This window comes from Cervus elaphus, chromosome 2 (assembly GCF_910594005.1).
Source record: "Cervus elaphus chromosome 2, mCerEla1.1, whole genome shotgun sequence".
In the NCBI taxonomy this organism is placed as follows: domain Eukaryota; kingdom Metazoa; phylum Chordata; class Mammalia; order Artiodactyla; family Cervidae; genus Cervus; species Cervus elaphus.
In genome coordinates, this window is record NC_057816.1 from 11,727,026 (window position 1) to 11,752,992 (window position 25,967).

The 25,967-nt window shown below is 42.8% G+C and overlaps 1 protein-coding gene across 1 annotated transcript; it reads left to right on the forward strand.

The window, feature by feature from the left end:
* The first annotated feature begins 14,539 nt into the window (after nt 1–14,539).
* LOC122704756 (pregnancy-associated glycoprotein 1-like) lies at nt 14,540–23,280 on the forward strand. The gene is made up of 9 exons (XM_043919721.1): nt 14,540–14,592; nt 15,669–15,819; nt 16,804–16,921; nt 17,020–17,138; nt 18,348–18,541; nt 19,470–19,583; nt 21,107–21,248; nt 21,336–21,434; nt 23,131–23,280. The coding sequence occupies exons 1-9, from the start codon at nt 14,540–14,542 to the stop codon at nt 23,278–23,280; spliced, it is 1,140 nt and encodes a 379-aa protein (XP_043775656.1).
* Nucleotides 23,281–25,967: the final 2,687 nt, after the last annotated feature.

Genomic DNA, 25,967 nt, shown 5'->3' on the forward strand with positions numbered 1-25,967 from the left:
GCTGCAGGCCAGTGAGTGAGGCTTCACCTGTATTGTAGCTGCTCCCCATCACACTCTCATCACCCCCAGAAGGGACAGTCTAGCTTGTTTTCCTGGAACTCTTTGTAGTTACATAACATATGCTTAATAGAAACAAAAATAACATATGTATTGATGATTATTTCCTTCCTCAGTGCTCAGAATGGTGAGTTGGTGCCCTAGCAGTCTATCACAGTGACAAATTAGATGTTGCCTATTTGGACACATTTGGCCAGCTTAAAATGAAATATTAAAATACTCTGATCATGGGATCCAGCCCCATTCTTCATGGCAAATAGAAAGAGAAAAGGTGGAAGTAGTGACAGATTTCTTCATCTTATCCTCTAAAACCACTGTGGATGGTGACTGCAGCCATGAAATCAGAAGAAGTTTGCTCCTTGGCAGCAAAGCTATGGCAAAAATAAACAGTGCATTGAGAAGAAGAAACATCATTCTGCCTAACAGACTGGTAGACGTTTGGCTTTTTCATTTTATTCCTAAACTTTCTGTTCAGTCCTCACTGGTCTTTGAAGTCCCTCAGCTTCCTGTCATTCAAGATTACCAAGATTATTTTGTGCATTTCTTGACCCAGTCCTGAAATCAGCCATCTCTTGAAGATCGTCTGATGGGAAATGTATTTAGAAGCTACATTTTAGACCTCAGAACAGTCACTGTTATCAAGTTGTCTTGCTTCTAGACTTTACAGTGGTCACAGGAAAAAGTATACATTTTCCTTAGAAAATAAAATAAAAAGAAATATAATCCGTTGGTACATACATATGCTTTCAGTCCAAGATTTAAGACAGAAGGTTTTAATTAAACTTCTTTATGTTATGTTTTTCTAACAGTGAAAGGCTTATATTAGAATATTAGTTTTAATTATTGTCTTGCTTTTACCTATTAACATACATACGATTCTGTCACAATAATAGAAACAGTATCAGGAAGAATAAGTTGTTGAATTATTGCTAGCCACAGCTGCGATGGTAGTGCAGAAGCATGGCAGCTGCAAGGGCAGCACAGAAGCATGGTGGAGAGCAGCCTCCCCACGTCCAAGATCAGGGGCAGCAGCCGAGAGGAGCTACCCTGCTTCTAAGGTAAGGAGCAATGGCTGCGCTTTCCTGGAGCACCCATGAAGAGAGACCCCACGTCCAAGGTAAGAGAAACCCAAGTTAAATGGTAGGCATCAAGAGAGGGCATCAGAGGGAAGACAGACTGAAACTACAATCACAGACAACTAGCAAATCTGTCACACGGACCACAGCCTTGTCTAACTGAGTGAAACTAAGCCATGCCTTGGGGGGGCCACCCAAGACAGATGGGTCATGGTGGAGAGGTCTGACAGAATGTGGTCCACTGGAGACGGGAATGGCAAACCACTTCAGTATTCTGGCCTTGAGAACCCCAAGAGCAGTATGATAAGGGAAAAAGAAAGGACAGCGAAAGATGAACTCCCCAGGTTGGTAGGTGCCCAATATGCTACTGGAGATCAGTGGAGACATAACTCCAGAAAGAATGAAGGGATGGAGCCAAAGCAAAGACAACACCCAGTTGTGGATGGGACTGGTGATAGAAGGAAGATTCAATCCTGTAGAGAGCAATATTGCATAGGAACCTGGATTGTTAGGTCCATGAATAAAGGCAAATTGGAAATGGTCAAATGGGTGATGACAAGAGTGAACATCAACATTCTTGGAATCAGCAAACTAAGATGGACGGGAATGGGTGAATTTAACTCAGATGACCACTATATCTACTGCTGCGGGCAGGATTCCCTTAGAAGAAATGGAGCAGTCATCCTAGTCAACAAAAGATTCTGAAATGCAGTACTTGGATGCGATCTCAACAGTGACAGAATGATCTCTGTTTGTTTACAAGGCAAACCATTCAATATCACATTAATCCAAGTCTATTCCCCAACCAGTAATGCTGAAGATGCTGAAGTTAAACAGTTCTATGAAGACCTACAAGACCTTCTAGTACTAACATCCAAAAAAAGATGTCCTTTTCATTACAGGGGGCTGGAATGCAAAAGTAGCATGTCAAGAAACACCTGGAGTAACAGGCAAATTTGGCCTTGGATTACAGAATGAAGCAGGGCAAAGGCTAATGGAGTTCTGAAAAGAGAATGCACTGGTCAAAGCAATCACCCTTTTCCAACAACACAAGAGAAGACTCTACACATGGACATCACCAAATGGTCAACACTGAAATCAGATTGATTATATTCTTTGCAGCCGAAGACAGAGAGCTCTATACAATCAGCATAAACAAGACCAGGAGCTGACTGGGCCTCAGATCACGAACTCCTATTGCAAATTCAGACTGAAATTGAAGAAAGTGGAAAAAAACCACTAGACATTCAGGTATGACCTAAATCAAATCCCCTATGACTATACAGTGGAAGTGAAAAATAGATTTAAGGGACTAGATATAATAGACAGAGTGCCTGATGAGCTATGGACAGAGGTTCATCACATTGTACAGGCGACAGGAATCAAGATCATCCCCAAGAAAAAGAAATGCAAAAAAGCAAAATGGTTGTCTGAGGAGGCCTTAGAGATAGCTATGAAAATAAGGGAAGCAATAAGCAAAGGAGAAAAGGAAAGATATACCCATTTGAATGCAGAGTTCCAAAGAATAGCAAGGAGAGATAAGATAGCCTTCCTTAGCAATCAATGCAAAGCAATAGAGGAGAGCAATAGAATGGGAAAGACTAGAGATCTCTTCAAGATAATTAGAGATAAAAGGAAATATTTCATGCAAAGATGAGTTCAATAAAGGACAGAAATGATATGGACCTAACAGAAGCAGAAGATATTAAGAAGAGGTGGCAAAAATACACAGAAGTGTACAAGAAAGATCTTCATGACCCAGATAATCACGATGATGTGATCACTCACCTAGAGCCAGACATCCTGGAATGTGAAGTCAAATGAGCCTTAGGAAGCTTCACTATTAACAAAGCTAATGGAGGTGATGGAATTCCAGTTGAGCTATTTCAAATCCTGAAAGATGATGGTGTTATAGTGCTGCACTCAATATGCCAGCAAATTTGGAAAACTCAGCAGTGACTCAGCAGTGGCCACAGGACTGGGAAGGTCAGTTTTCAGTCCAATTTGAAAGAAAGGGAATTCCAAAGAATGCTCAAACTACCGCACAATTGCACTCATCTCATACGCTAGTAAAATATTGCTTAAAATTCTCCAAGCCAAAAGAAAAAAAAAAATTCTCAAAGCCAGACTTCAGCAATACATGAACCGTGAACTCCACATGTTCAAGCTGGTTTTATAAAAGGCAGAGGAACCAGAGATCATATTGCCAACACCCAACGGATCATCAAAAAAGCAAGAGAATTCCAGAACAACACATACTTCTGCTTTACTGACTGTGCAGATCACAATAAAGTGTGGAAACTTCTTCAAGAGAGGGGAATACCAGACCACCTGACCTGCCTCTTGAGAAACCCGTATGCAGGTCAGGAAGCAACAGTTAGAACTGGACATGGTACAACAGACTGGTTCCAAATATGAAAGGAGTATGTCAAGGCTGTATATTGTCACCCTGCTTATTTAACTTACATGCAGACTACACCATGAAATTGCTGGGTTGGAGGAAGCACAGGCTGGAATCAAGATTGTCAACAGAAATATCAATAACCTCAGATATGCAGATGACACAACCCTTATGGCAGAAAGTGAGGAAGAACTAAAGAACCTCTTGGTGAAGGTGAAAGGGGAGAGTGAAAAGTTGGCTTAAAGCTCAACATTTAGAAAACTAAGATCATGGTATCCAGTCCCATCACTTCCTGACAAATAGACAGGGAAACAGTGGAGACAGTGGTTGACTTTATTTTTATGGGCTCCAATATGACTGCAGATGCAGCTGCATTTAATATCATGCAACCATGAAATTAAAAGACACTTAAAGCTTGGAAGGAAAGTTGTGACCAACATAGACAGCATATTGAAAAGCAGAGAAATTACTATGTCAACAAAGGTCTGTCTAGTCAAGGCTATGGTTTTTCCAGCGGTCATGTATGGATGTGAGATTTGGACTGTAAATAAAGCTGAGACCCGAAGTATTGATGCTTTTGAACTGTGGTGTTGGAGAAGACTCTTCAGCATCCCTTGGACTGCAAGGAGATCCAACCAGTCCATCATAAGGGAATCAGTCCTGAATGTTCACTTGAAGGGCTGATGCTGAGACTGAAACTCCAATACTTTGGCCGCCTGATGCGAAGAGCTGACTCATTTGAAAAGACCCTGATGCTGGGAAAGATTGAGGGCAGGAGGAGAAGGGGATGATAGAGGATGAGATGGTTGGATGGCATCATTGACTCAATGGACATGAGTTTGTGTGGACTCCACGAGTTGGTGATGGACAGGGAGTCCTAGTGAGCTGTGGTTCATGGGCTCACAAAGAGTTGGACACGACTGAGTGACTGAACTGAACTGAAGATGTTGAATATAGTTTCAGAATTCTTTCCTTTTTTTTTTTTCTTTTGGTTTTCTTTTGTTTTGTTTTTGATGGGCAGTATTTTTATTTTTCCTTAGAAGATATTCCACTCTGAATGTAGTCATAAGCCCGAATTTTAAAGCCACTTAAGTAATGTGTTGTTATAGGCATCTAGTCACCAACTTGATGCAATTAGATTTACTAGTGTTTGTTCTCAATTTGTTCAGTTCAGTTCAGTCCTTCAGTCGTGTCAGTCTCTTTGCAAAGCCATGGACTGCAGCATGCCATGCTTCCCTATCCATCACCAACTCCCAGAGCTTGCTCAAGCTCATATCCATAGAGTTGGTGATGCCATCCAACCATATCATCCTCTGTCTTCCCCTTCTCCCCCTGCCTTCAATCTTTCCTTACATCAGGGTCTTTTCCAATGAGTCAGTTTTTCCCAACAGGTAGGCAAATAATTGTAGCTTCAACTTTAACATCAGTCCTTCCAGTGAATATTCTGGACTGATTTCCTTTAGAATGGACTGGTTTGATCCCCTTGCAGTCCAAGGGAATCTCACGAGTCTTCTCCATGGGGAGGAGTTAAGATGTCACAGGAATAGCATGGGGAGACCACTTTCTCCCCCACAAATTCATTGAAAGGTCATTTGAATGCTGAGCAAACTCCACAGAACAACTTCTGGTCTCTAGGATAGGACATCTGACACACAGAAAAGCAGCCCATTGTCTTCAAAAGGAGGTGGACAAAATAAAAAAAGATAAAAAGAGAGACAATAGAGTAGGGATGGAGATCCATCTGGGGATGGGAGTCTTAATAGAGGACGTTTCCAAACACCAGGAAACCCTCACACTGGTGGGTCTGGGGGAAGTTTTTGAATCTCGGAGGGTAACCTAACAGGGAGGAAAAATAAATAAAATGCATAGATTACATGCCTAAAAACAACTCCCAGCAGAAAAGGACCCAAGATGCTTGCATCCGCCACCAGCAAGTAGGGGATGAATGGAGAGGAGCAGGTGGCGGCATTGCTTAGGGTAAGGACAGGGCCTGAAAGCCCTGAGGGTAATCTGAAGGAGCTAATGAGAGATAGCAAGTTAAACTGTGGGATAGCAAGAGAGAGAGAATTAACCTGGGAAAAGCCCTAAACTTAGGCACTACCTACCCATGCCCAGAAAAAAGGACTGAGTGAATACCAGAGAAGAGCTAGCCGGCTGCCGACGGGCCTATCCCCCACTGGAGGCAGGAGGCAGAGGGGAGGGGAAAAGGGAAAACTCGGCCCCATAGACGGCATCCCCTACCAAACTGCAAACAGGCTTCCAGTCTCTAACCAAAGACTTCCTGAGATTCTGGATGGTTGACATCTGCCAGGAGGGTTGCTGCCAGAAATCAGCTCCCCAGAAGAGACACGAGGCATACTTGACCAGCGCACCCTGAAAGTGAGGCTGGGACCGCGGAGTGAATAAGGCGCACTGCACCCGGGGAGAGTGCGCTTGTCAAGCTCCTGGTTGTCTGAGCTGCTCAGACAGGGAAGGCACAAAACACAACCCAACCGAGTCTGGGCCTTTGTGGAGTACCCGAGAACCTGAACCTGAGTGGCCTAGGCTTGGGAAGTGCACACAACTCAGGGTCCGCTCTCTGTAGAGCAGATTGGAGCCTGAGAAGTGTGGATGGGGAAAACACACACGCCAGGAGTGTGGGCAAAGCCAGTGTGGCCGGAACACTGCATCAGTGATATTTGTCTGCAGTGCCCCTCCCTCCCCACAGCACGACTGAACAAGCGAACCTAAACAGAGTCCACCTCTTCCCACTTGTGTCAGGGTGGAAATTAGACACTGAAGAGCCCTGAAAACAGAAGCCAAATAAACAAAGGGAACCGCCTCAGAAGTGACAGGTGCAACAAATTAAAATCCCTGTAGTTAACACCAGCTACACTGGTAGGGGCCTATAGTTATTTAGAACTGTAAGCTGGAACAAGGAGCTATCTGAAACTGAACTGAATCCGCACTGCCTGCAACAGTTCCAGAGAAATTCCTAGATATATTTTTACTATTATTATTTTTTAATTAAGAAAAAAAAATATTTCCTTTTTTTTAAAGTCCTCTATTACTCCTTAATTTACATTTTTATAACCCACTATAACCTGGCCAAAAAAAAGGACCCTATTTTTAAAGCGCACTTCATATATATTTATTAAATTTTTTAAAAATATTTTACTTTTGAGTCTAACCTCTACTCCTGATTTTTCATCTTTGTTTTTCAGTATTTGGTATCAATATTGGACATTTAAGAATACAATGTTCAACACCCATTTTTACTCAGGAGTGTGATTACTGGTTTGATTACTCTCTCCCACTTTTTTTTTTTTTTTTGTCATACATTGATATGAATCAGCCATAGATTTACACGTATTCCCCATCCCGATCCCCCCTCCCACCTCCCTCTCCACCCGATTCCTCTGGGTCTTCCCAGTGCACCAGGCCCGAGCACTTGTCTCATGCATCCCACCTGGGCTGGTGATCTGTTTCACCATAGATAGTATACATGCTGTTCTTTTGAAATATCCCACCCTCACCTTCTCCCACAGAGTTCAAAAGCCTGTTCTGTATTACTCTCTCCCACTTTTAACTCTTCTTTTTCTCCCCCAGATCACCTCTATTTCCTCCCTCCCTCTTCTCTTCTCAATCCAATTCTGTGGATCTCTGTGGGTATTCTGGGCTGTGGAGAACACTTAGGGAACAGAGTACTGCCCAGATATGTCTCTCTTCTCTTGAATCCCCCCTTTTCTCATCCTGCTCACCTCTATCTCCTTTCTCCCTCTCCTCTTCTTTATGTAACTCTGTGAACCTCTCTGGGTGTCCCTCATTGCGGAGAACCCTTTCATCATTAACCTAGAAGTTTTATTATCAGTGCTGTATGGATGGAGAAGTCTAGAGGCTACTGTAAGTATAACACTGAAATCCAGAGACAAGAGGCTTAAGCCCAAAACCTAGAATACCGGAGAACTCTTGACTACAGGGAACATTAATTAATAAGAGATCATCCAAAAGCCTCCATACCTACACTGAAACCAACCACCACCCAAGAGCCAATAAGTTCCAGAGCAAGACATACCACACAAATTCTCCAGCAACACAGGAACATAGCCCAGAGTGTCAATATACAGGCTGCCCAAAGTCACACCAAACCCATAGACCCATCTCAAAACTCACTACGGGACACTCCAAAGCACCCCAGAGAGAAGAAATCCAGCTCCACCCACCAGAATACCAATGCGAGCTTCCCTAACCAGCAAACATTGATAAGCCAAACATCCAGCCCCACCCACTGGGAGAAACCTCCACAATAAAAAGGAACCACAGACTATAAGAATACAGAAAGGCCACCCCAAACACAGCAATCTAAATAAGATGAAAAGACAGACAAATACCCAGCAGGTAAAGGAACATGAAAAATGCCCACCAAGCCAAACAAAAGAGGAGGAGATAGGGAATCTACCTAAAAAAGAATTTAGAATAATGATTATAAAAATTATTCAAATCTTGAAAATAAAATAATGTTACAGATAAACAGGGTGGAGACAAGGATTGAGAAGATGCAAGAAATGTTTAACAAGGACCTAGAAGAAATAAATGAGTCAATTAAAAATAAATAATGCCATAAGTGAGATCAAAAACACTCTGGAGGGAATCAATAGTAGAATAATGGAGGAAGAAGATAGGATAATTGAGGTAGAAGATAAAATGGCGGAAATAAATGAAGCAGAGAGGAAAAAAGAAAAAAGAATCAAAAGAAATGTGGACAACATCAGGGGCCTCTGGGACAATGTGATACACCCCTACATTCGAATCATAGGAGTCCCAGAAGAAGTAGACCAAAAGACAGACCATGAAAAAATACTCGAGAAGATAATAGCTGAAAACTTCCCCAAAATGGGGAAGAAAATAGATACACAAGTCCAAGAAACCCAGAGAGTCCCAAACAAGATAAAGCCAAGGTGAAACACCCCAAGACACATAGTAGTGAAATTAACAAAGAGCAAACATTAAAAGCAGCAAGGGAGAACAACAAATAGCACACAAGGAGATTCCCAAAAGGATAACAGCTAATCTTTCAATAGAAACTCTTCAGGCCAGAAGGGAACTGCAGGACATACTTAAAGTAATGAAAGAGAATAACCTACAACCCAAATTACTGTAACCAGCAAGGATCTCATTCAGATATGAAGGAGAATTCAAAAAATTTACAGAGAAGCAAAAGTTGAGAGAAATCAACCTCACCAAACCAGCTGTTCAACAAATGCTAAAGGATCTTCTCTAGACAGGAAGCACAGAAAGGTTGTGTGAATGCAAACCCAAAACAACAAAGCAAATGGCAACGGGACCATTCTTATCAATAATTACCTTAAATGTAAGTGGGTTGAATGCCCCAACCAAGAGACAAAGACTGGCTGAATGGATACAAAAGCAAAACCCCCATATATGCTGTCTACAACAGACCCACCTCAAAACAAGGGAAACATACAGACTGAAAGTGAAGGGCTGGAAAAAAAAATATTTCACACAAACGGCAACCAAAAGGAAGCAGGTGCTGCAATACTCATATCAGATAAAATTGACTTTAAAATAAAGGTTGTGAAAGAGACAAGGAAGGACACTACATAATGATCAAAGGATCAACCCAAGAAGAAGTTATAATAATTTTAAATATATATGCACCCAACATAGGAACACTGTAACATGTAAGGTAAATGCTAACAAGAATGAAAGGGGAAATTAACAATAATACAAAAAGAGTGGGAGACTTTAATACCAAACTCACATCTATGGATAGAACAACTAAACAGAAAATTAACAAGGAAACACAAACTGTAAATGACGCAATGGTTCAGCTAGACCTCATTGATAGCTATAGGACATTTCACCCCAAAACAATCAATTTCACCTTTTTCTCAAGTGCACACGGAACCTTCTCCAGGATAGATCATATCCTGGGCAATAAATCTAGGCTTGGTAAATGCAAAAAAAAAAAAAAAAAAAAAACAAACTGAAATCATTCCAGTCATCTTTTCTGACCACAATGCACATTGTAAGATGAGATCTCAATTACAGGGGAAAAAAAAAACTATTAAAAATTCAAACATATGGAGACTAAATAACACACTTCTGAATAACCAACAAACCATAGAAGAACTGAAAATAGAAATTAAAATATTCAGAGAAACAAATGAAAGTGAAAAAACAGCAACCCAAAACCTATGGGACACTGTAAAATCAGTGCTAAGGGGAAGGTTCATAGCAATACAGGCTTACCTCAAGAAACAAGAAAAAAAAAGTCAAATAAATAACCTAACTCTACACCTAAAGAAACTAGAGAAGGAAGAAATGAAGAACCCCAGAGAGAGTATGAGGAGAGAAATCCTAAAAATTAGGGCAGAAATAAATGCAAAAGAAACAAAAGACACCATAGCAAAAATCAACAAAGCGAAAAGCTGGTTTTTTGAAAGGTAAATAAAATTGACAAACTGTTAGCAAGACTCATCAAGAAACAAAGGGAGAAGAACAAAATCAACAAAATTAGAAGTGAAAATGGAGAGATCACAACATACAACACTGAAATACAAAGGATCATGAGACTACTACCAGCAGCTCTAGGCCAGTAAAATGAACAATGTGGAAGAAATGGACAAATCCTTAGAAAAGTATAACTTTCCAAAACGGAACCAGGAAGAATTAGAATATCTTAACAGACCCATCACAAGCATGGATATTGAAACTGTAATCAGAAATCTTCCAGCACACAAAAGCCCAGGACCAGATGGCTTCACAGATGAATTCTACCAAAAATTTAGAGAAGAGCTAACACCTATCTTACTCAACCTCTTCCAGAAACTTTCAGAAGAAGGCAAATTTCCAAACTCATTCTATGAGGCCACCATCACCCTAATTCCAAAACCAGACAAAGATTCCAAAGAAAAAGAAACTACAGGCCAATATCACTGATGATCACAGATGTAAAAAATTTTTACAAAATTCTAGCAAACAGAATCCAACAACATATTAAAAAGACCATACATCATGACAAATTGGGCTTTATTCCAGGAATGCAAGGATTCTTTAATATCTTCAAATCAACCAATGTAATACACCACATTACAAACTGAAAGATAAAAATCATGTGATTACCTGAATAGATGCAGAAAATGCCTTTGACAAAATTCAACATCCATTTATGATAAAAATTCTCCAGAAAGCAGGGATAGAAGGAACATACCTCAACATAATAAAAGCTATATATGACAAACCCACAGCAAACATTATCCTCAATGGGGAAAAATTGAAAGTGTTTCCCTTAAAGTCAGGAACAAGACAAGGGTGCCCACTCTCATGACTACTACTGAACATAGTTTTGGAAGTGTTGGCCACAGCAATCAGAGCAGAAAAAGAAATAAAAATAATCAAGATAAGAAAAGAAGAAGTAAAACGCTCACTGTTTGCAGATGACATGATCATCTACATAGAAAAATCTAAAGACTCTATCAGAAAATTACTAGAGCTAATCAGTGAATACAGTAATGTTGCAGGATATAAAATTAACACACAGAAATCCCTTGCATTCCTATACACTAGCAATGAGAAAACAGAAAGAGAAATTAAGGAAACAATGCCATTCCCCATTGCAACAAAAAGAATAAAATATTTAGGAGTATATCTACCTAAAGAAACAAAAGACCTAATTATAGAAAACTATTAAACACTGATGAAAGAAATAAAAAAGGACACAAATAGATGGAGAAATGTACCGTGCTAATGGATTGTTAGAATCAATATTGTGAAAATGACTATACTACCCAAAGCAATCAATAAATTCAATACAGTCCCTATCAAGCTACCAATGGTATTTTTCACAGAACTAGAACAAATAATTTGGCAGTTTGTATGGAAATACATAAAACCTCAAACAACCAAAGCAATCTTGAGAAAGAAGAATGGAACTGGAGGAATCAACCTGCCTGACTTCAGGCTCTAATACAAAGCCACAGTAATTGAGACAGTATGGTACTGGCACAAAGACAGAAGTACAGGTCAATGGAACAAAATAGAAAGCCCAGAGATAAATTCACACACCTATGAACACCTTATCTTGGACAAAGGAGGCAAGCATATACAATGGAAAAAAGACAACCTCTTTAACAAGTGGTGCTGGGAAAACTGGTCAACCACTTGTAAAAGAATGAAACTAGAACCCTTTCTAACACCATACACAAAAATAAACTCAAAATGGATTAAAGGTCTAAATGTAAGACCAGAAACTATAAAACTCCTAGAGGAGAACATTGGCAAAACACTATCCGACATAAACCACAGCAGGATCCTCTATGACCCACCTCCCAGAATATTGGAAATAAAAGCAAAAATAAACAAATGGGACCTAATTAGACTTAAAAGCTTTTGCACAACAAAGGAAACTATAAGTAAGGTGAAATGACAGCCTTCAGAATGGGAGAAAATAATAGCAAAGGAAGCAACAAAGGATTAATCTCAAAAATATACAAGCACCTCCTGTAGCTCAATTCCAGAAAAATAAATGACCCAATCAAAAAATGGGTCAAAGAACTAAACAGACATTTCTCCAAAGAAGACATACAGATGGCTAACAAACACATAAAAAGATGCTCAACATCACTCATTATCAGAGAAATACAAATCAAATCCACAATGAGGTACCATTACATGCCAGCCAGAATGGTTGCTATCCACAAGTCTACAAGCAATAAATGCTGGAGAGGGTGTGGACAAAAGGGAACCCTCTTACACTGTTGGTGGAAATGCAAACTAGTACAGCCACTCTGGAGAACAGTGTGGAGATTCCTTAAAAAACTGGAAATAAAACTGCCATATGACCCAGTAATCCCAATCCTGGGCATACACACTGAGGAAACCAGATCTAAAAGAGACACATGCATGCCAATGTTCATGACAGCACTGTTGATAATAGCCAGGACATGGAAGCAACCTAGATGTCCATCAGCAGACAAATGGATAAGGAAGCTATGGTACATATACACTATGGAATATTACTCAGCCATTAAAACGAATTCATTTGAATCAGTTCTAATGGAATGGATGAAACCAGAGCCCATTATACAGAGTGAAGTAAGCCAGAAAGATAAAGACCAATACAGTACACTATCACATATATATGGAATTTAAAACGATGGTAATGATAACCCTATATGCAAAACAGAAAAGGAGACACAGATGTACAGAACAGACTTTTGGATGCTGTGGGAGAAGGCGAGGGTGGGATGTTCTGAGAATAGCATTGAAACAAGTATACTATCAAGGGTGAAAGAGATCACCTACCCAGGTTGGATTCATGAGACAAGTGCTCAGGGCTGGTGCACTGGGAAGACACAGAGGGATGGGATGGAGAGGGAGGGGGGATCGGGATGGGGAGCACATGTAAATCCATGGCTGCTTCATGTCAGTGTATGTGAAAACCCACTACAATAGTGTAGTAATTAGCCTCCAACTAATAAAAATAAATGAAAAAAAAAAGTCTTCTCCAAGGCCATAGTTCAAAGGGCATAGATGTTTGTCATTTGTCAGTGACATCATATTCCCCCTGTTGGAATTTAACCACCAGAATTGAATTTAAACAATATGCAAAAATGAGGATTAAGACACAGTGCCCCACCTACATACATCTGGTGACAGGAGACGCTCCTGTTGTATTCAAGGGACAGGCCTGCGTAGATCTCATGCAGGAATAGGCCCTGGGAATCCTGAATGAGTCATTAAACACAATTCTCTTTACTTTGCCTGCCACAGCTGTTTCATCTTCTTTGATTGGGAAGACTTTTCAAAATTATTACTTTGTATGCTAGCTTTGGCAGACAAAATGTTTCATGGTATAGACCCTATGGGGGAAATTATATCAGAAATATATCCATTTATCTTAAGCAGTTAAATTTGTTAGTTTGTATGTCCCCAATGATCTATCTTTATAAATAGAAAGGACAAAAACTCCCAAGTCTAGGCTAGAAACAAAAACCTGCAGAGACTGAAGGCTGATTCCAGCACATCAGGGAAAAAAATTTAAAAAAATTAGTTGCTAACATTAAAATCAGTAGATTGTACATAAATATCCAAACTTCTGATTCTCTTGAAAATATGGCCAACTGGCCTCCTGTCCAGCACGGTTGTAGCAGTGGAAAGGCTGCTCTCAGTGCTCAGACCTGTGCTGCCCAGGGTCCAGCATGGCCACCTAGTCCTACTATCACTTCTGTTGCCTCCTGGGGCCATGAGTTTGTGAGAACTAGACTGCTGGCTCTCTTAAGATAAAGACTACTTTTGTCTTGACCCACTTTGACTTTGAAGCCTTTAACCCAGAACCCAGCACACAGTTCTTCCTTGTACGTTTGATGGATGATATAAAATATCTTGTGGATGAATAAGACATTTTTTCCAATACCAAAACCCATGCAATTGAACTACTGCTCTACCCTAAATCTTTGATGCAGACTGACATCACAGGTGTCCCTGATCTCTGCCATTAGACCCAATACCTCAGGCCAGTTGTATGTCCCTGGGCTGTCCCTGATCACTTTGCCATTTGACAACTTATCCTCCTAGCAATCTCGTCTCCAACAAAGACAGTATTGCATATCTCATGAAGTGGCTAGGAAGATGACATGAATCCATGAATGTCGAGTATGGCCCCTAGTTACCATTTTCATGATGTTCTTAGCAGATTTTTCCCCAAGTAGGCAAGGTTCTCCGTCTCCTTAGATGTCTATGCAGATCAGTTAGATTTTCCAGCCAAGCTTCAAGGAAGAGATTACAGTTCAATTGTCTGTATTCTGAGAAGCTTCAAAGTCCACTCGCCAAGGACACTGAGGAAGGTAAAGATTTTATCAAAAGCTCTGTGTTTTTATCAGATCTATTAGTGGCATAAAGGGGAAAGCTAGGGTAGGTCAGAGCATATATAACTAGGGCTCCTGGTCACCAGTACATGCTAAGAACCTGAACTTCCCTGAGTACTTGCAGCCAGGAAAGAAGCATGAAGTGGCTTGTGCTCCTCGGGCTGGTGGCCTTCTCAGAGTGCATAGTCAAGTAAGTATGGGGACTGTAAGCTGCATCATCTTCCTTTCTCAGATTTTTCTTTTCATCTGATTATCCTTCCACCCATCAGGTTTAGATGGGAATGGAATATTTCCCTGACAGTCTTAAAGTTCAACCCTTACTTATTGACAAGTATCTTGCTTTGGGAACTATGTATCCAAAGGGTCTTGGTGTAGGTTTGCATGGTTGCACAACTCTTGGGGTTCAGTCATGACCTATTGAAAATGCAACTCCTTACAACAGTTCAGTGCACAGTCTATGTAGATGTAGGTGTTTTCCTGTGGAATACACATTTCTACATTTTATTCAACATGTACTCTTTGTTCCCTCTCTACTTCAGTGTGTACATGTCTATGTCTGCATCTCTGTATCACTATCATTTTCCTCTCCATCTCTTTTGAAGTCTCTGTGAGTGTATTGCTCTCTGTGTTGTTTTCTTTTAATTTTTCATTTGACTCATCCTTCCTTCTCGAGTCTCTGAATTTCCCTTACCTGTTCCCTATCTCCTGGATCTTCTTTCAACTCCCTCTTCTCTCTCAACTTGGAGAAAGATACACTGTTTGATATTCAGATTTATATCTGACAAGCAGCCTGACCATAGCCAACTCAGTAACTTCTTCCATTTCAAATTGCTCCCTTGTAAAAGAGCATAAGAGTCCCCATTCTACCTCTTTCCTTGAGGTTCTATGAGAAGGATACAGTCTGATGGCAACAGCAATGTTAAAGGCTGTCATTTTTGAGACTTCCTATTTATCAGGTACCTTATATCCATCACTTCACTTATCTCCAAGATATTCTATTTGCAGGGTTTGGATTGTTACATTCCACCATTTTACTGAGGGGGAGACTGAGACACCACATGGTCATATGGCTTATCCCAGATTGCAGATCAGAACCTGTAATCAAACCTATGTCTTTGTCATGGTATATGCATAAAATTCTGATAATAGTGTGCCTCATAAAAATGATTACAAAATTCACAGGGCCATTACAATGACAGTTTTACCTTAACACTGACAGATAATTTTAGTTTCTTCATTGTTTTCTTTGTCAAATTCTCGGTATAGAATACCTCTAACGAGAGTGAAGATCATGAGAAAAACCCGCAGTGAAAAACACATGCTGAATAATTTCCTGAAGGAACATGCTTACAGACTGAACCTGACATCTTCTCCTGGCTCAAATATAACTACCCACCCCCTGAGAAATATCAAGGATGTGAGTATTTTGGGAGGATGGTGCTCCAGAGAGCCCCCTTTTGCTCTAGCCTAGCACCGGGGCTCATCTGGAGGTGCCAGGTGGGATGTTGGGGTTGGGGTTCTTGCAGGAGACAGAAACACTGGAAAACAGGGACCCCACTCAGAGGAGAACACACTCTCATCCTCAACTTTTGGTCTTTGTACTGGGCCTGGCAAATACCAGGTGACAGGTAAATAGCCATTTCTGTGTCAAAGATGTGGCATTAGTTTGAGGGAGATTGTAATTTCACTCCTTCTGAAATAAGTGAGTCAGTCAGTTACAGATGAAGAGTGAACCGTCACTGATCAAATGTTTGGAACAACAGCAAAGCAATTGTGAATCTCCAGGCAGAGGATTCAGTTTCCACAGAAGCAAGAACCACAGTCATAAATAGTTACTGAACCTGTATTTCGTGTAAGGCCATAAGTTTCTAACACTGTGGTTACTGTTTTTAGATTAGAAAAAGGGCTTATTCTGTCTTCAAGAATGCTCATGCTGGCCTGAGAGATAAGCATATTAGTAAATATATGTCAAATTAAAGGGTCACCTGTGTGGCGTTGATTTCATGTGGTCTGAATTTAGAGGGAGTGGCTGAAGTTGATCAAGAAGGACCTCCTGGAGAAGGGGGCACTAAGGCTGGGTTTGAAGAGACTACAGAGCTTCTCAAATGAAGGCACCAGGACTTCCCTGGGTGTCTAGTGGTCCTAGTGGTCCAGTGGTTATGCCTCTGTGCTTCCAATGCAGGAGGTACCACTTCAACACCTGGTCATAGAGTCAGTATCCTGCATACCACGCAGCACAGGAAAATATATCAAATGCAGAAACCTCTGTGACCAAAGTCAGAGAGCTGCATGGTCATTAGAAAGTGATCTCAAGAAATATGTGACATCCAGAGGGAGGCATGTGTGTGGGAATAGAGTGTAGCCATTTCTGTAATAACCCAGTCCTTCCTTTTCCCCATAGATGCTCTACGTGGGTAACATCACCATTGGAACACCCCCTCAGGAATTCCAGGTTGTCTTTGACACAGGCTCATCTGACTTGTGGGTGCCCTCCGTCTTTTGCACCAGCCGAACCTGTTGTGCGTACAGACACCCTGTACCCGGACCATCTTCCCTTGCCCTGTGACCCTGTTTTGCACCCTTGGCACCTGATGATACTTATCTCTTGTGTCTGCAGTTTCACACGTTTTGTTCAGACATCTTGAGTCTTCCACCTTCCGGCCTAACAATAAGACCTTCATTGTCGAAGACAGTTCTGGGAGCATGAAGGGAGTTGTTGCTCGTGACACCGTTCGGGTAACAGTGTAACAAATGCTGAATCAGGAATGGCTGTGGGGTGACCACTGCTTGAAAAACAGATGCAGAACCTTCTGGCAAGACCCTCTGGCAGGACCCTTCCTAGCCTAAATCCAGTAGATATTGGCCATCTTACCCACAGGATCCTGTCCCTGGGGAGGCAGTGCCCATGGTGACACAGGAGCACACAGATTAGCTAACCCAGAGAGTGGCTTGAGATGGGGACTTGAAGCTTCTCTGCCCATGAGTAGTTCAAGGTTCATTTTGGTGGGAGCGAGAAGAGGGGAGAAAATCACCCACTTTTGTATTCTCAGACTGTTTCAGGCACTTTCAGGTGATACATGGTTTAGTCCTACAACAAACCTGCACACCAGTTACTCTGATTAGTTCATGAGACACCTGAGGAAACTGAGGTGCAGACAGCAAGGACCTTGCTGAGGTCACACCTATGGTAAAGAGTGCAGCTCGAGTGGGTTTTCAGGACTGCAGTTGCTGTGGGGTGTTTGGTGAAAGGATAAAACTGATCTGGGGACCCTGGGGGCAGTCAAGGGCTTCAGGTATCCAGACTGGGAAACTGGAGGCCTAAGTTAGGGGGCCTGACAAATGAGTTCTCACTCTAGGGGGCTTTTGAGAGTCCAACAAACTTATGGCCTGCCTCCCCCAAAGTACTTGAGTAGTTCCCCCCTTTCTCTTTCTCTCTCATACACACTCACACAAAGACACACATATCTCCAAAAGTGAATTCCCCAGGCAGTAATTTCATAGATCCCTGCAAGCAAGATTGTGCTTTGGCTTCTGTCTTCCAGGACAGATGCAGAATCTACAGTACCTTACAGAGAATGCAGTCCATTCCTGTCATTAGGTCACAGTGATGCCAAAGAGAAGGCTAACTTGCTCGCGGCTCATTTTGACCACAAGGAGGCACCGATGGGTCCTGGCCTGACTCTTGGTTGCCCCACCTGTACAGAAGCCACGAGGCCAATTTGACTCACCAAAGTGGTGTATTTCAGAGGGGCACATGTTTTAAAATTCACAGCCTCTCTCAAATGTAACCCAAATTCCCCTTTCAGCTTGGTCTAACCGCCTGAGATCCAACGAAGACACAGACTAGCCTCAATTTTTCACTGAGAATCTAATGGCAAGGCACCCCAGCCCAGTCCTAGCCCCATTTCACGTATCTGTAAGAGGGATCATGCTTCTCTCCCACAGATTGGGGACCTTGTAATTACTGATCAGGAATTCGGTCTAAGCATGGCACAATCCGGGTTTGAGGGAATGCCTTTTGATGGCGTCTTGGGCTTGAACTACCCCAACTTATCTTTCACTGGAGGCATCCCCATCTTTGACAACCTGAAGAATCAAGGTGCCATTTCTGAGCCTGTTTTTGCCTTCTACCTGAGCAAGTAAGTCTGAGATGGACAATCCGTTTCTCCAAATTAGCTGTAATTTCCTTTCAGTTGTAAGAAATTTGTAGAACATTTGATAAGTAAGTATCCTGAGAGATAATCTAATCCAGATAACTATGCCAAAGAGCCCTACCTGGCTTCACCACTGGCTTTTATAAATAACATTGTATTGGAACATAACCCTGCTCCTGGGCTCAAGATCAGTAACTTGGTTTAGGGGGATGAATGAGGAGGAAGACTAATGGAAGGCAACAGGAAACAAGTTGGAGGAAAAGGCATTAGGATTTGCTTATGGATTGGATAAGGAAGGAGAATGATGGTGGGTAGCTTTCCTTCCTCATTAGCATTTCACTGTGAGCCCAGGACCAGCTACCCAATTTGCAAGCTCCAGTGAAATAGGAAAATGTGGGACACAAAACAAAAGTGTGGGACTCCTTGTTCAAGAAATATTAGGCATTTCAAGACAGGGAGAGCAGAGGTGGGGTCCCTTGTGAGTGTGGGGCCCTTTGGACAGTAGAGGTCACAACCCAGTGGAACCAACTCTGGGTGACCTGATTCCACACCCTTAGCACTTCCAGGCCTTGATTTTCCTTAAAAATGACAAAGTGGACAAGGGGAAATCCAAAATGCTTCAGCACACTGTGCTCTGAGGGTGTCTGAGCACTCAGGTCACAGGAGGTCCAGGGCATCTTCAGAAGATATCATGGGTGGAGCCCAGCTAGGTGGCTCAGCTTCTAACCTCCTCTGTGCCACCCATTAGCCAGTAACTGACCTCAGTCTCATTTTCAATTGCTCCTAGCCTCGATTTCTGCATCTGTAGATGAAGACCTTTTTAGGGCCTTGATGAGTAGACATGCACACCTCTCAGACACTGCTGTTGTTACTGCCCTCCAAGGATCCCCCCGCTGTCTTCTCTCTACAGAAGCAAGCCGGAGGGCAGTGTGGTGATGTTTGGTGGGGTGGATAAATCCTACTACCAAGGAGCGCTCCACTGGGTACCATTGATCCAAGCGGGCAACTGGCGTGTACACATGGACCGGTAAGCGTCTCCTTCTGAAGGTCAGCCCAAGGGATTCTCCACATCTGTACATGGACACACTCACAAATAGATTCTCAGACACATAGTCACCCAAACATATACACCACCCACAGTGACACAGACAGACGCACAGACACATGGAAAAAACAAGCAGACACATATAAACATACACAGAGACACATATAAACATGCATAGCTAGTCAGAGACACAGAAGCACACACAGAGACACATACAAACACACATACAAACATACACACAAGCACATAGATACGCAAACAGCCCATGAGTTCATAATCCCCAGGCCTCCTGACCAGGGCTCTGACCAGGATCCTCACAGGGTCCAGAGAGGTCTGTGCAGCTGGGAGAGCGCTGCACCTGCTGACCTGTGAGGCGGGGAGCACGGTCAGAGGACTCTGCAGTGTGGTGAACAGGATCAGGGAGGATCTCACCAGCCTGGACAGCGCTATAAGATGACCAACTGTCCAGGGCTACCTGGGACCAAGGAAGTTCTCAATACAGATAAATCTCAGTTTAAAAACAGGGAAATTCCTAAGAAAATGGGGAAAACTGGTCTCCTTAGGGAGCAGCTACCCAGCAGTGGAGAGATGTTGGCTGCAGTCTTAATGTGAAAGCAACTAATAAAAAAGGCACCCCACATCTCTGGGCACAGAGTGGGGCAGGGGCTATAACTAAGACAATCAGAAAGTTAGGATCCAGGAGTGACCTGAGGACCAGAGGCAATAACTGATAGGATTCTGTGTGATACGCTCAGGCAAACGCTGACCTGTCCTTTGGAGTTTCTGTGGGCTAGTCATGTATTTCCTGGCCAGGGTCTCAGGGTCTGAGCTGGTTGTAGGAGCAGTGCTGGGAGACTCCCTCTCCCAGAGGAGCCCCTATTTCCCCCTACTATGAGAATCAGCTGCCCTTGCAAATCTCCATCTTCACTCTGTGTTCAACCCATTATTTGTTCCCTACCAGATACAGCTCTCTGGATGTTTCTCATTATTTTCAGTCTTCATTCACTCATTGGACAGACAAACACTGGGCATGCACTGTGTGCCAGGCACTTCAGGGAGGCAAGGAGAATAAAACTCGCCCTCACATCTAAGTAGGCAGATACACAGAAATGACACACACACACTTAGTGAATTGTGACTTTGGTACATGCTAGACATGAGGAAGGTCTACAGAGAATGACCAAGACAGGAGACTGGTAAACACTGGGGGAAAGTCTTCCTTGAAAACAATACAATTAAGATGGAATCTGGAAGGTGAGAAGCAATTTGCTAGTCAAAGAGGAGGGGAGTCTTCTAGGAAGGAAGACCAGCTTGTGTCAAGGTACAAAAGAACCTGGTGTATTCAAGTACTGCATTTAAGGATGTCAAGGGAGGTGCCGTGTCGAGAGCAGATGAAAAGAGTCAGGGTGAGAGACAAAGGATGGTTAAGGAGACAGTCGGGAAGGGGGCAGCTCTGGGGACACTCAGAGTGACCTTGATGCCCATTTTTTTCCACTGTCTCTCAGCATCTCCATGAACAGACGGGTTATTTCTTGTTCTGGTGGCTGTGAGGCCCTTGTGGACACTGGGACATCACTGATCCAAGGCCCAAGAAGACTAGTCAATAATATCCTGAGGCTCATCGGCACCATACCACGGGGTTCCAAGGTGAAAGGGCATGCCCCCGGGTCACTCCCTGTCTCCACACACAAAAAGGATCTCCAGGGCCAATCTCTCTCCCTCTCTCTCTAACAGCACTATGTTTCATGTTTTGCGGTCAATACCCTGCCCTCTATTATCTTCACTATCAACGGCTTCAACTACCCACTGCCAGCTCAAGCCTACACCATCAAGGTGAGGGGACAATACTGAGGGTTGGTTCTCAAACTGGAGCTTGCAGGAATCCCTGGGCTGCTGCTGGGAGGAGGGCGCCCTCTGCAGGCCATGTCACACCATTGCAGATGCTCTGAGCCTTGTGGCTGGGCCAGTGCCTCCTACAAAACCAACTACTTGAGAGTAAAGGGCCGTCTGGGACACTGATCATCCTGAAATAAATGTGGAGACGCCACACCATGCTGGCATGGTGGGAGTCACAAGGCGAGGGGAACCCTGAGGGCTTCAGTCCTCAGAGAGCTTCAGTTCAATCTGAAACCTTAGGTGCATGAGCATGAAAGTCAGTGCTAGCAGTCCCTGAAATAGGCCATATTACAAGGATAATGGCTGGGAACAATTGCAGTGTGATGCTGCATCATAAATTAACAGTCTCCCTTTCCTTCTCAAAGTTTTCCTGCTTTGGATGATAAATTACATGGTCACCCTAGATCTCGGCTGCTTCTTCCCCTTGCTCTGGCCAGGTGTCCCCTTTGTGAACTGGGGTACCTGACCCCTCTGTGGGGATGTTGGATACTAAGGTGAACAAAGGGTGCAGAGTGACTGCTCACCCCGGCACAGGGTGGAGGCTTCATGTCAGCTCCCTGTGGGAGTACATAGCAGGCTGATGGGCTCAAAGAAGGCTTTGAGGAACAGAGGGAATTTCAGGAGTTCTAAAACCACAAACTCATGGAGCCATATGGAAGGTTGCTTGGTTCTAGGCAACACTGCACTGGATACCATGCAAATGGCATCCCAAGGTGCTCTGCATTGGGACACTAGGGACTTACTAAGGGTGATGAGGTCTACTGACTGACCAGTGGGAATGGGGAACCAAATAAGTTACCTAACGAAGCCTGGAGTGGCCAAAGAGGGTGAGTGTTGGCCGAAGGAGGCTTCCCAGAGTTCCTGAGTGAAGTCTTCAAGAACGTGTTGTGGGCACTGCTATATTTAAGATGGATAATCAACAATGAATTACTGTGTAGCACAGGGAAGTCCACTCAGTTATATGACATCCTGGATGGGAGGGGTATTTTTTGGACCAGTATACATAGTTACAAACAACTGAGTCCATTTACTGTCCACCTGAAATGCAGAATATTGTTAATCTGCTATACTCCAATACAAAATATAATTTTTAATAAAGTATGGATTGTAGGGACACAGGAGGGGAATCTGCCTTCTCTGTAGAAAAAAACAAGGAGCAGGAGTCAGGAGGAAAGAAACAGGGAGTGAGGAGAACCAGGGGACACTCTTGTTCTTTTCTAAAAATTGTGTTGAAGTGTGGCTGATCTTCAGTGTCACCTCAAGTTCTGCGGCACAGCAATGTGACTCAGCTATACACATAAAAATACATATTCTTTTTCTTATTCTTTTTCATGTGGTTTATCACTGGATATTGAATATATTTCCTTATGCTCTACAGTACGACTTTCCTTTTTATCATTCCTGTGTTTCCCCAACTTCCAGTCCTCCACTCACGATACCCTTCCTCATGGCAGTCGCATGTATGGGGCCCTTTTTGGTTTTGGATGAACTCTTACATCCCCTGTTACTCATAAAACCACTTGATAATTATCAAAATAGTGAAATAATACTAAGAACGGTGCTCAGTCTGGATGTTGAGGGGAGTCGCCATTAAGGGCTCAGGCTGACTGGTGTGTGTCTCTGACTCCCGCAGGATTCTAGTGGCAACTGCTATACCAGCTTTAAAGAGAACACAGCAAGTACATCTACAGAGACCTGGATCCTGGGTGACGTCTTCCTGAGGCAGTATTTCTCGGTTTATGATCGAGGAAATGACAGAATTGGCCTTGCACAGGCAGTGTAAACTCTTGGAGTGATTCAGGAATCAGAAAGGCCACTCCTAACACACACTCATTCACACTTAGGGCACTCCTGCCCACGATGCTGATTAACTGTATTTGGTGGTCTACACCCTATTCTCAGTAAAGAATAGAGGATTTCACTCGTAATGGTGCTGACACAAATGGGTGCCTATGTTTGTGTCTGGGAGTGAAGGATCTAGAACCAAGTCTGAATCGAAACTGAAAGGAGCCCAACTCCAAGTGGCTTCAAGGAAAAGGGAGACTCATTGAAATGATTCTGGGAATCCAGGACACAAGAATCAGAAGAAATACAAAGATCTCAGTGACTGGACACAAGAAATCAGAAGTCTTCAGTTCTCTCTTTCTCATCCTTGGTCTTTCCCTTCCCTCTTCTTTGGGGGTCTTAGCCTGACAACTTTCTTCCCTAAGGCTTCTATACCTAGTGCGGTAGTCCAAGCTACCTGCCCTAGGATTTTATATCCTGAAGGCATCACCTAGTAAGGAAAGAAGCTCGTAGATATCAGAGTTCAATGGTGTTCTCTGAATGACCCACCTCAGATCACCTGTACAGCCCCAGATCAGCCATCCTTGCAGGGCCATGTGGTCCTATGTTTGGCTTTACATGGTCACTGGCCCCCACCCAGCAGCACACATGATTCTCCAGAGTTTCCTCCAGAACTACATGACTGAATCTGGGGAGAAGCAGCCCCAAGGAGAGCGGCTGGGGAATGGTCTAGGCCATGGAAGGGTTCGTGATGACCCACCAACTCCACCGACTCCTCATTCAGAGGAATTCTAAGGGGTAATGAAATAGACTCTCTTCATCAAAACTCAGATGATCTTATCACTGGACTTCTCCTCCAGGAGAGTTTGGGTGAGGTAGTTCATGCAGAGCTGGTTCCCTCTTGTTCCCACACCCCAATCACCAGCTCTCTGCCACATATGCCTGCTCTGTCCTTTCCAGTCCTACTTGGTAAGTGATGGCCCCAGTGGATGCCTGAGCCATCCCCCTCCTCCAGGGCCCAGAATGCCCCTTCCTTGGCCTCCAATGCTGGTGAGGCAAATGCAATGCATCTATCGGTACCCAGGGTACACAGAGCCTTCAGGTTTTCTGAGCTTCCTCCAGAGGTGGGACTGCACGCTCTTTGCTTGGAGTTGACATGGTTAGGCAATGTTGCAGGGGAAGCATCCGTTCTTTCCACCTGGAGGCCCTCAGTAGATGCCTCAGCTGAGATAGGAGTGGTCAGAGGTTGAGTTCCTTTCAGATTGATTGGCTTGATCTCCTTGTTGTATAAGGGACTGTCAAGAATTTTCTCAAGCACCACAGTTCAAAAGCTTAATTTTTTGGTATTCACCCTTTCTTTTGGTCCAGATCGTACATCTGTACATGATTACAGGAAAAAAATCATATCTTTGACACTACAGACTTCTGTAGCAAAGTGAGTCTATGCATTTATTACACTGTATATGTTTTTCATAGCCATACTTCCTTCCAAGGAGCAATTGTCTCTTAATTTTGTGGCTGCAGTCAAGGTCCATAGTGATTTTGGAGCCCAAGAAAATAGAATCTGCCACTGTTTCCACTTTTCCCTCATCTATATGCCATGAATTGTGGGACTGGATGCCATGAATGTTGAGTATTATTTTATGAATAGGTTTTTGAATGTTGAGCTTTAAGCCACATTTTGCATCTCCTCTCCTCATCAAGAAGCTCTTTAGTTCTTCTTTGCTTTCTGTTATTAAGGAGTTATCATCTTCATATCTGTGGCTATTGATAATTCTCCCAACAATCTTGATTCCAGCTTGGGATTCATCCAGTTCAGCATATTGAATGACATATGCTACATATAAGTTCAATAACCAAAGTGACAATGTATACCTTTTCATGCTATTTCCAGATTTTAAATCTTTCAGTTGCTCCATGTCTGATTCTAACTGGCACTTTTTGACCTACACACAGACTTTCAGGAGACAGGTAAGGTGATTTTGTACTTCAGTTTCCTTAAGAATTTTCCACAGTTTGTTGTGGTCCACACAATGAAAGGCTTTAGCATAGTCAGTGAAGCAGACAGAAATGTTTTTCTGGGATTCCCTTGCTTTCTCTATGATTCAATGGATGTTGGCAATTTGATCTCTGGTTACTCAAATCAGTTTGTACATCTGGAAGTTCTCAGTTCATGTACTATTGAAGCTTCGCTTGAAGGATTTTTAGTATTATCTTGCTAGCAAATGAGATGAGCGCAATTGCATAATAGGTTGAACATTCTTTGAAATTGCCTTTCTTTTGGATTGGTTGAAAACTGACCTTTTCCTGCACTGTGGCCACTGCTAAGTTTTCCAAGTTGCTGACATATTGAAAGGAGGAGTTTTACAGCCTCATTCTTTAGGATGTTGTAAACAGCTCAGCTGGAATTCCATCACCTCCACTAGCTTTGTTTGCAGTGATGTTTCCTAAGGCCCACTTGACTACTTGCTCCAGTATATCTGGCTTTACATGAGTGACCCCAGCATCATCCTCATCCTGGTCTTTATGATAGTTTTTGTACAGTTCTTCTCTGCATTCTTGCCACCTCTTCTTAATCTCATCTTCTTCTGGTAGGTCTTTGATTTTGCTGTCCTTTATTGTGCCCACCTTTGCGTAAAGTGTTCCTATGTTATCTCCAACTTTCCCGAAGTGTTCTATACTCTT

Excerpts from the sequence above, each read along its gene's own strand:
- LOC122704756 (XM_043919721.1), top strand. The coding sequence starts at position 14,540 with ATGAAGTGGCTTGTGCTCCTCGGGCTGGTGGCCTTCTCAGAGTGCATA. Across the intron at positions 15,820-16,803 it reads CCCTGAGAAATATCAAGGAT|ATGCTCTACGTGGGTAACAT; the intron begins GTGAGTATTTTG and ends TTTTCCCCATAG. Across the intron at positions 17,139-18,347 it reads TTGCTCGTGACACCGTTCGG|ATTGGGGACCTTGTAATTAC; the intron begins GTAACAGTGTAA and ends TCTCTCCCACAG.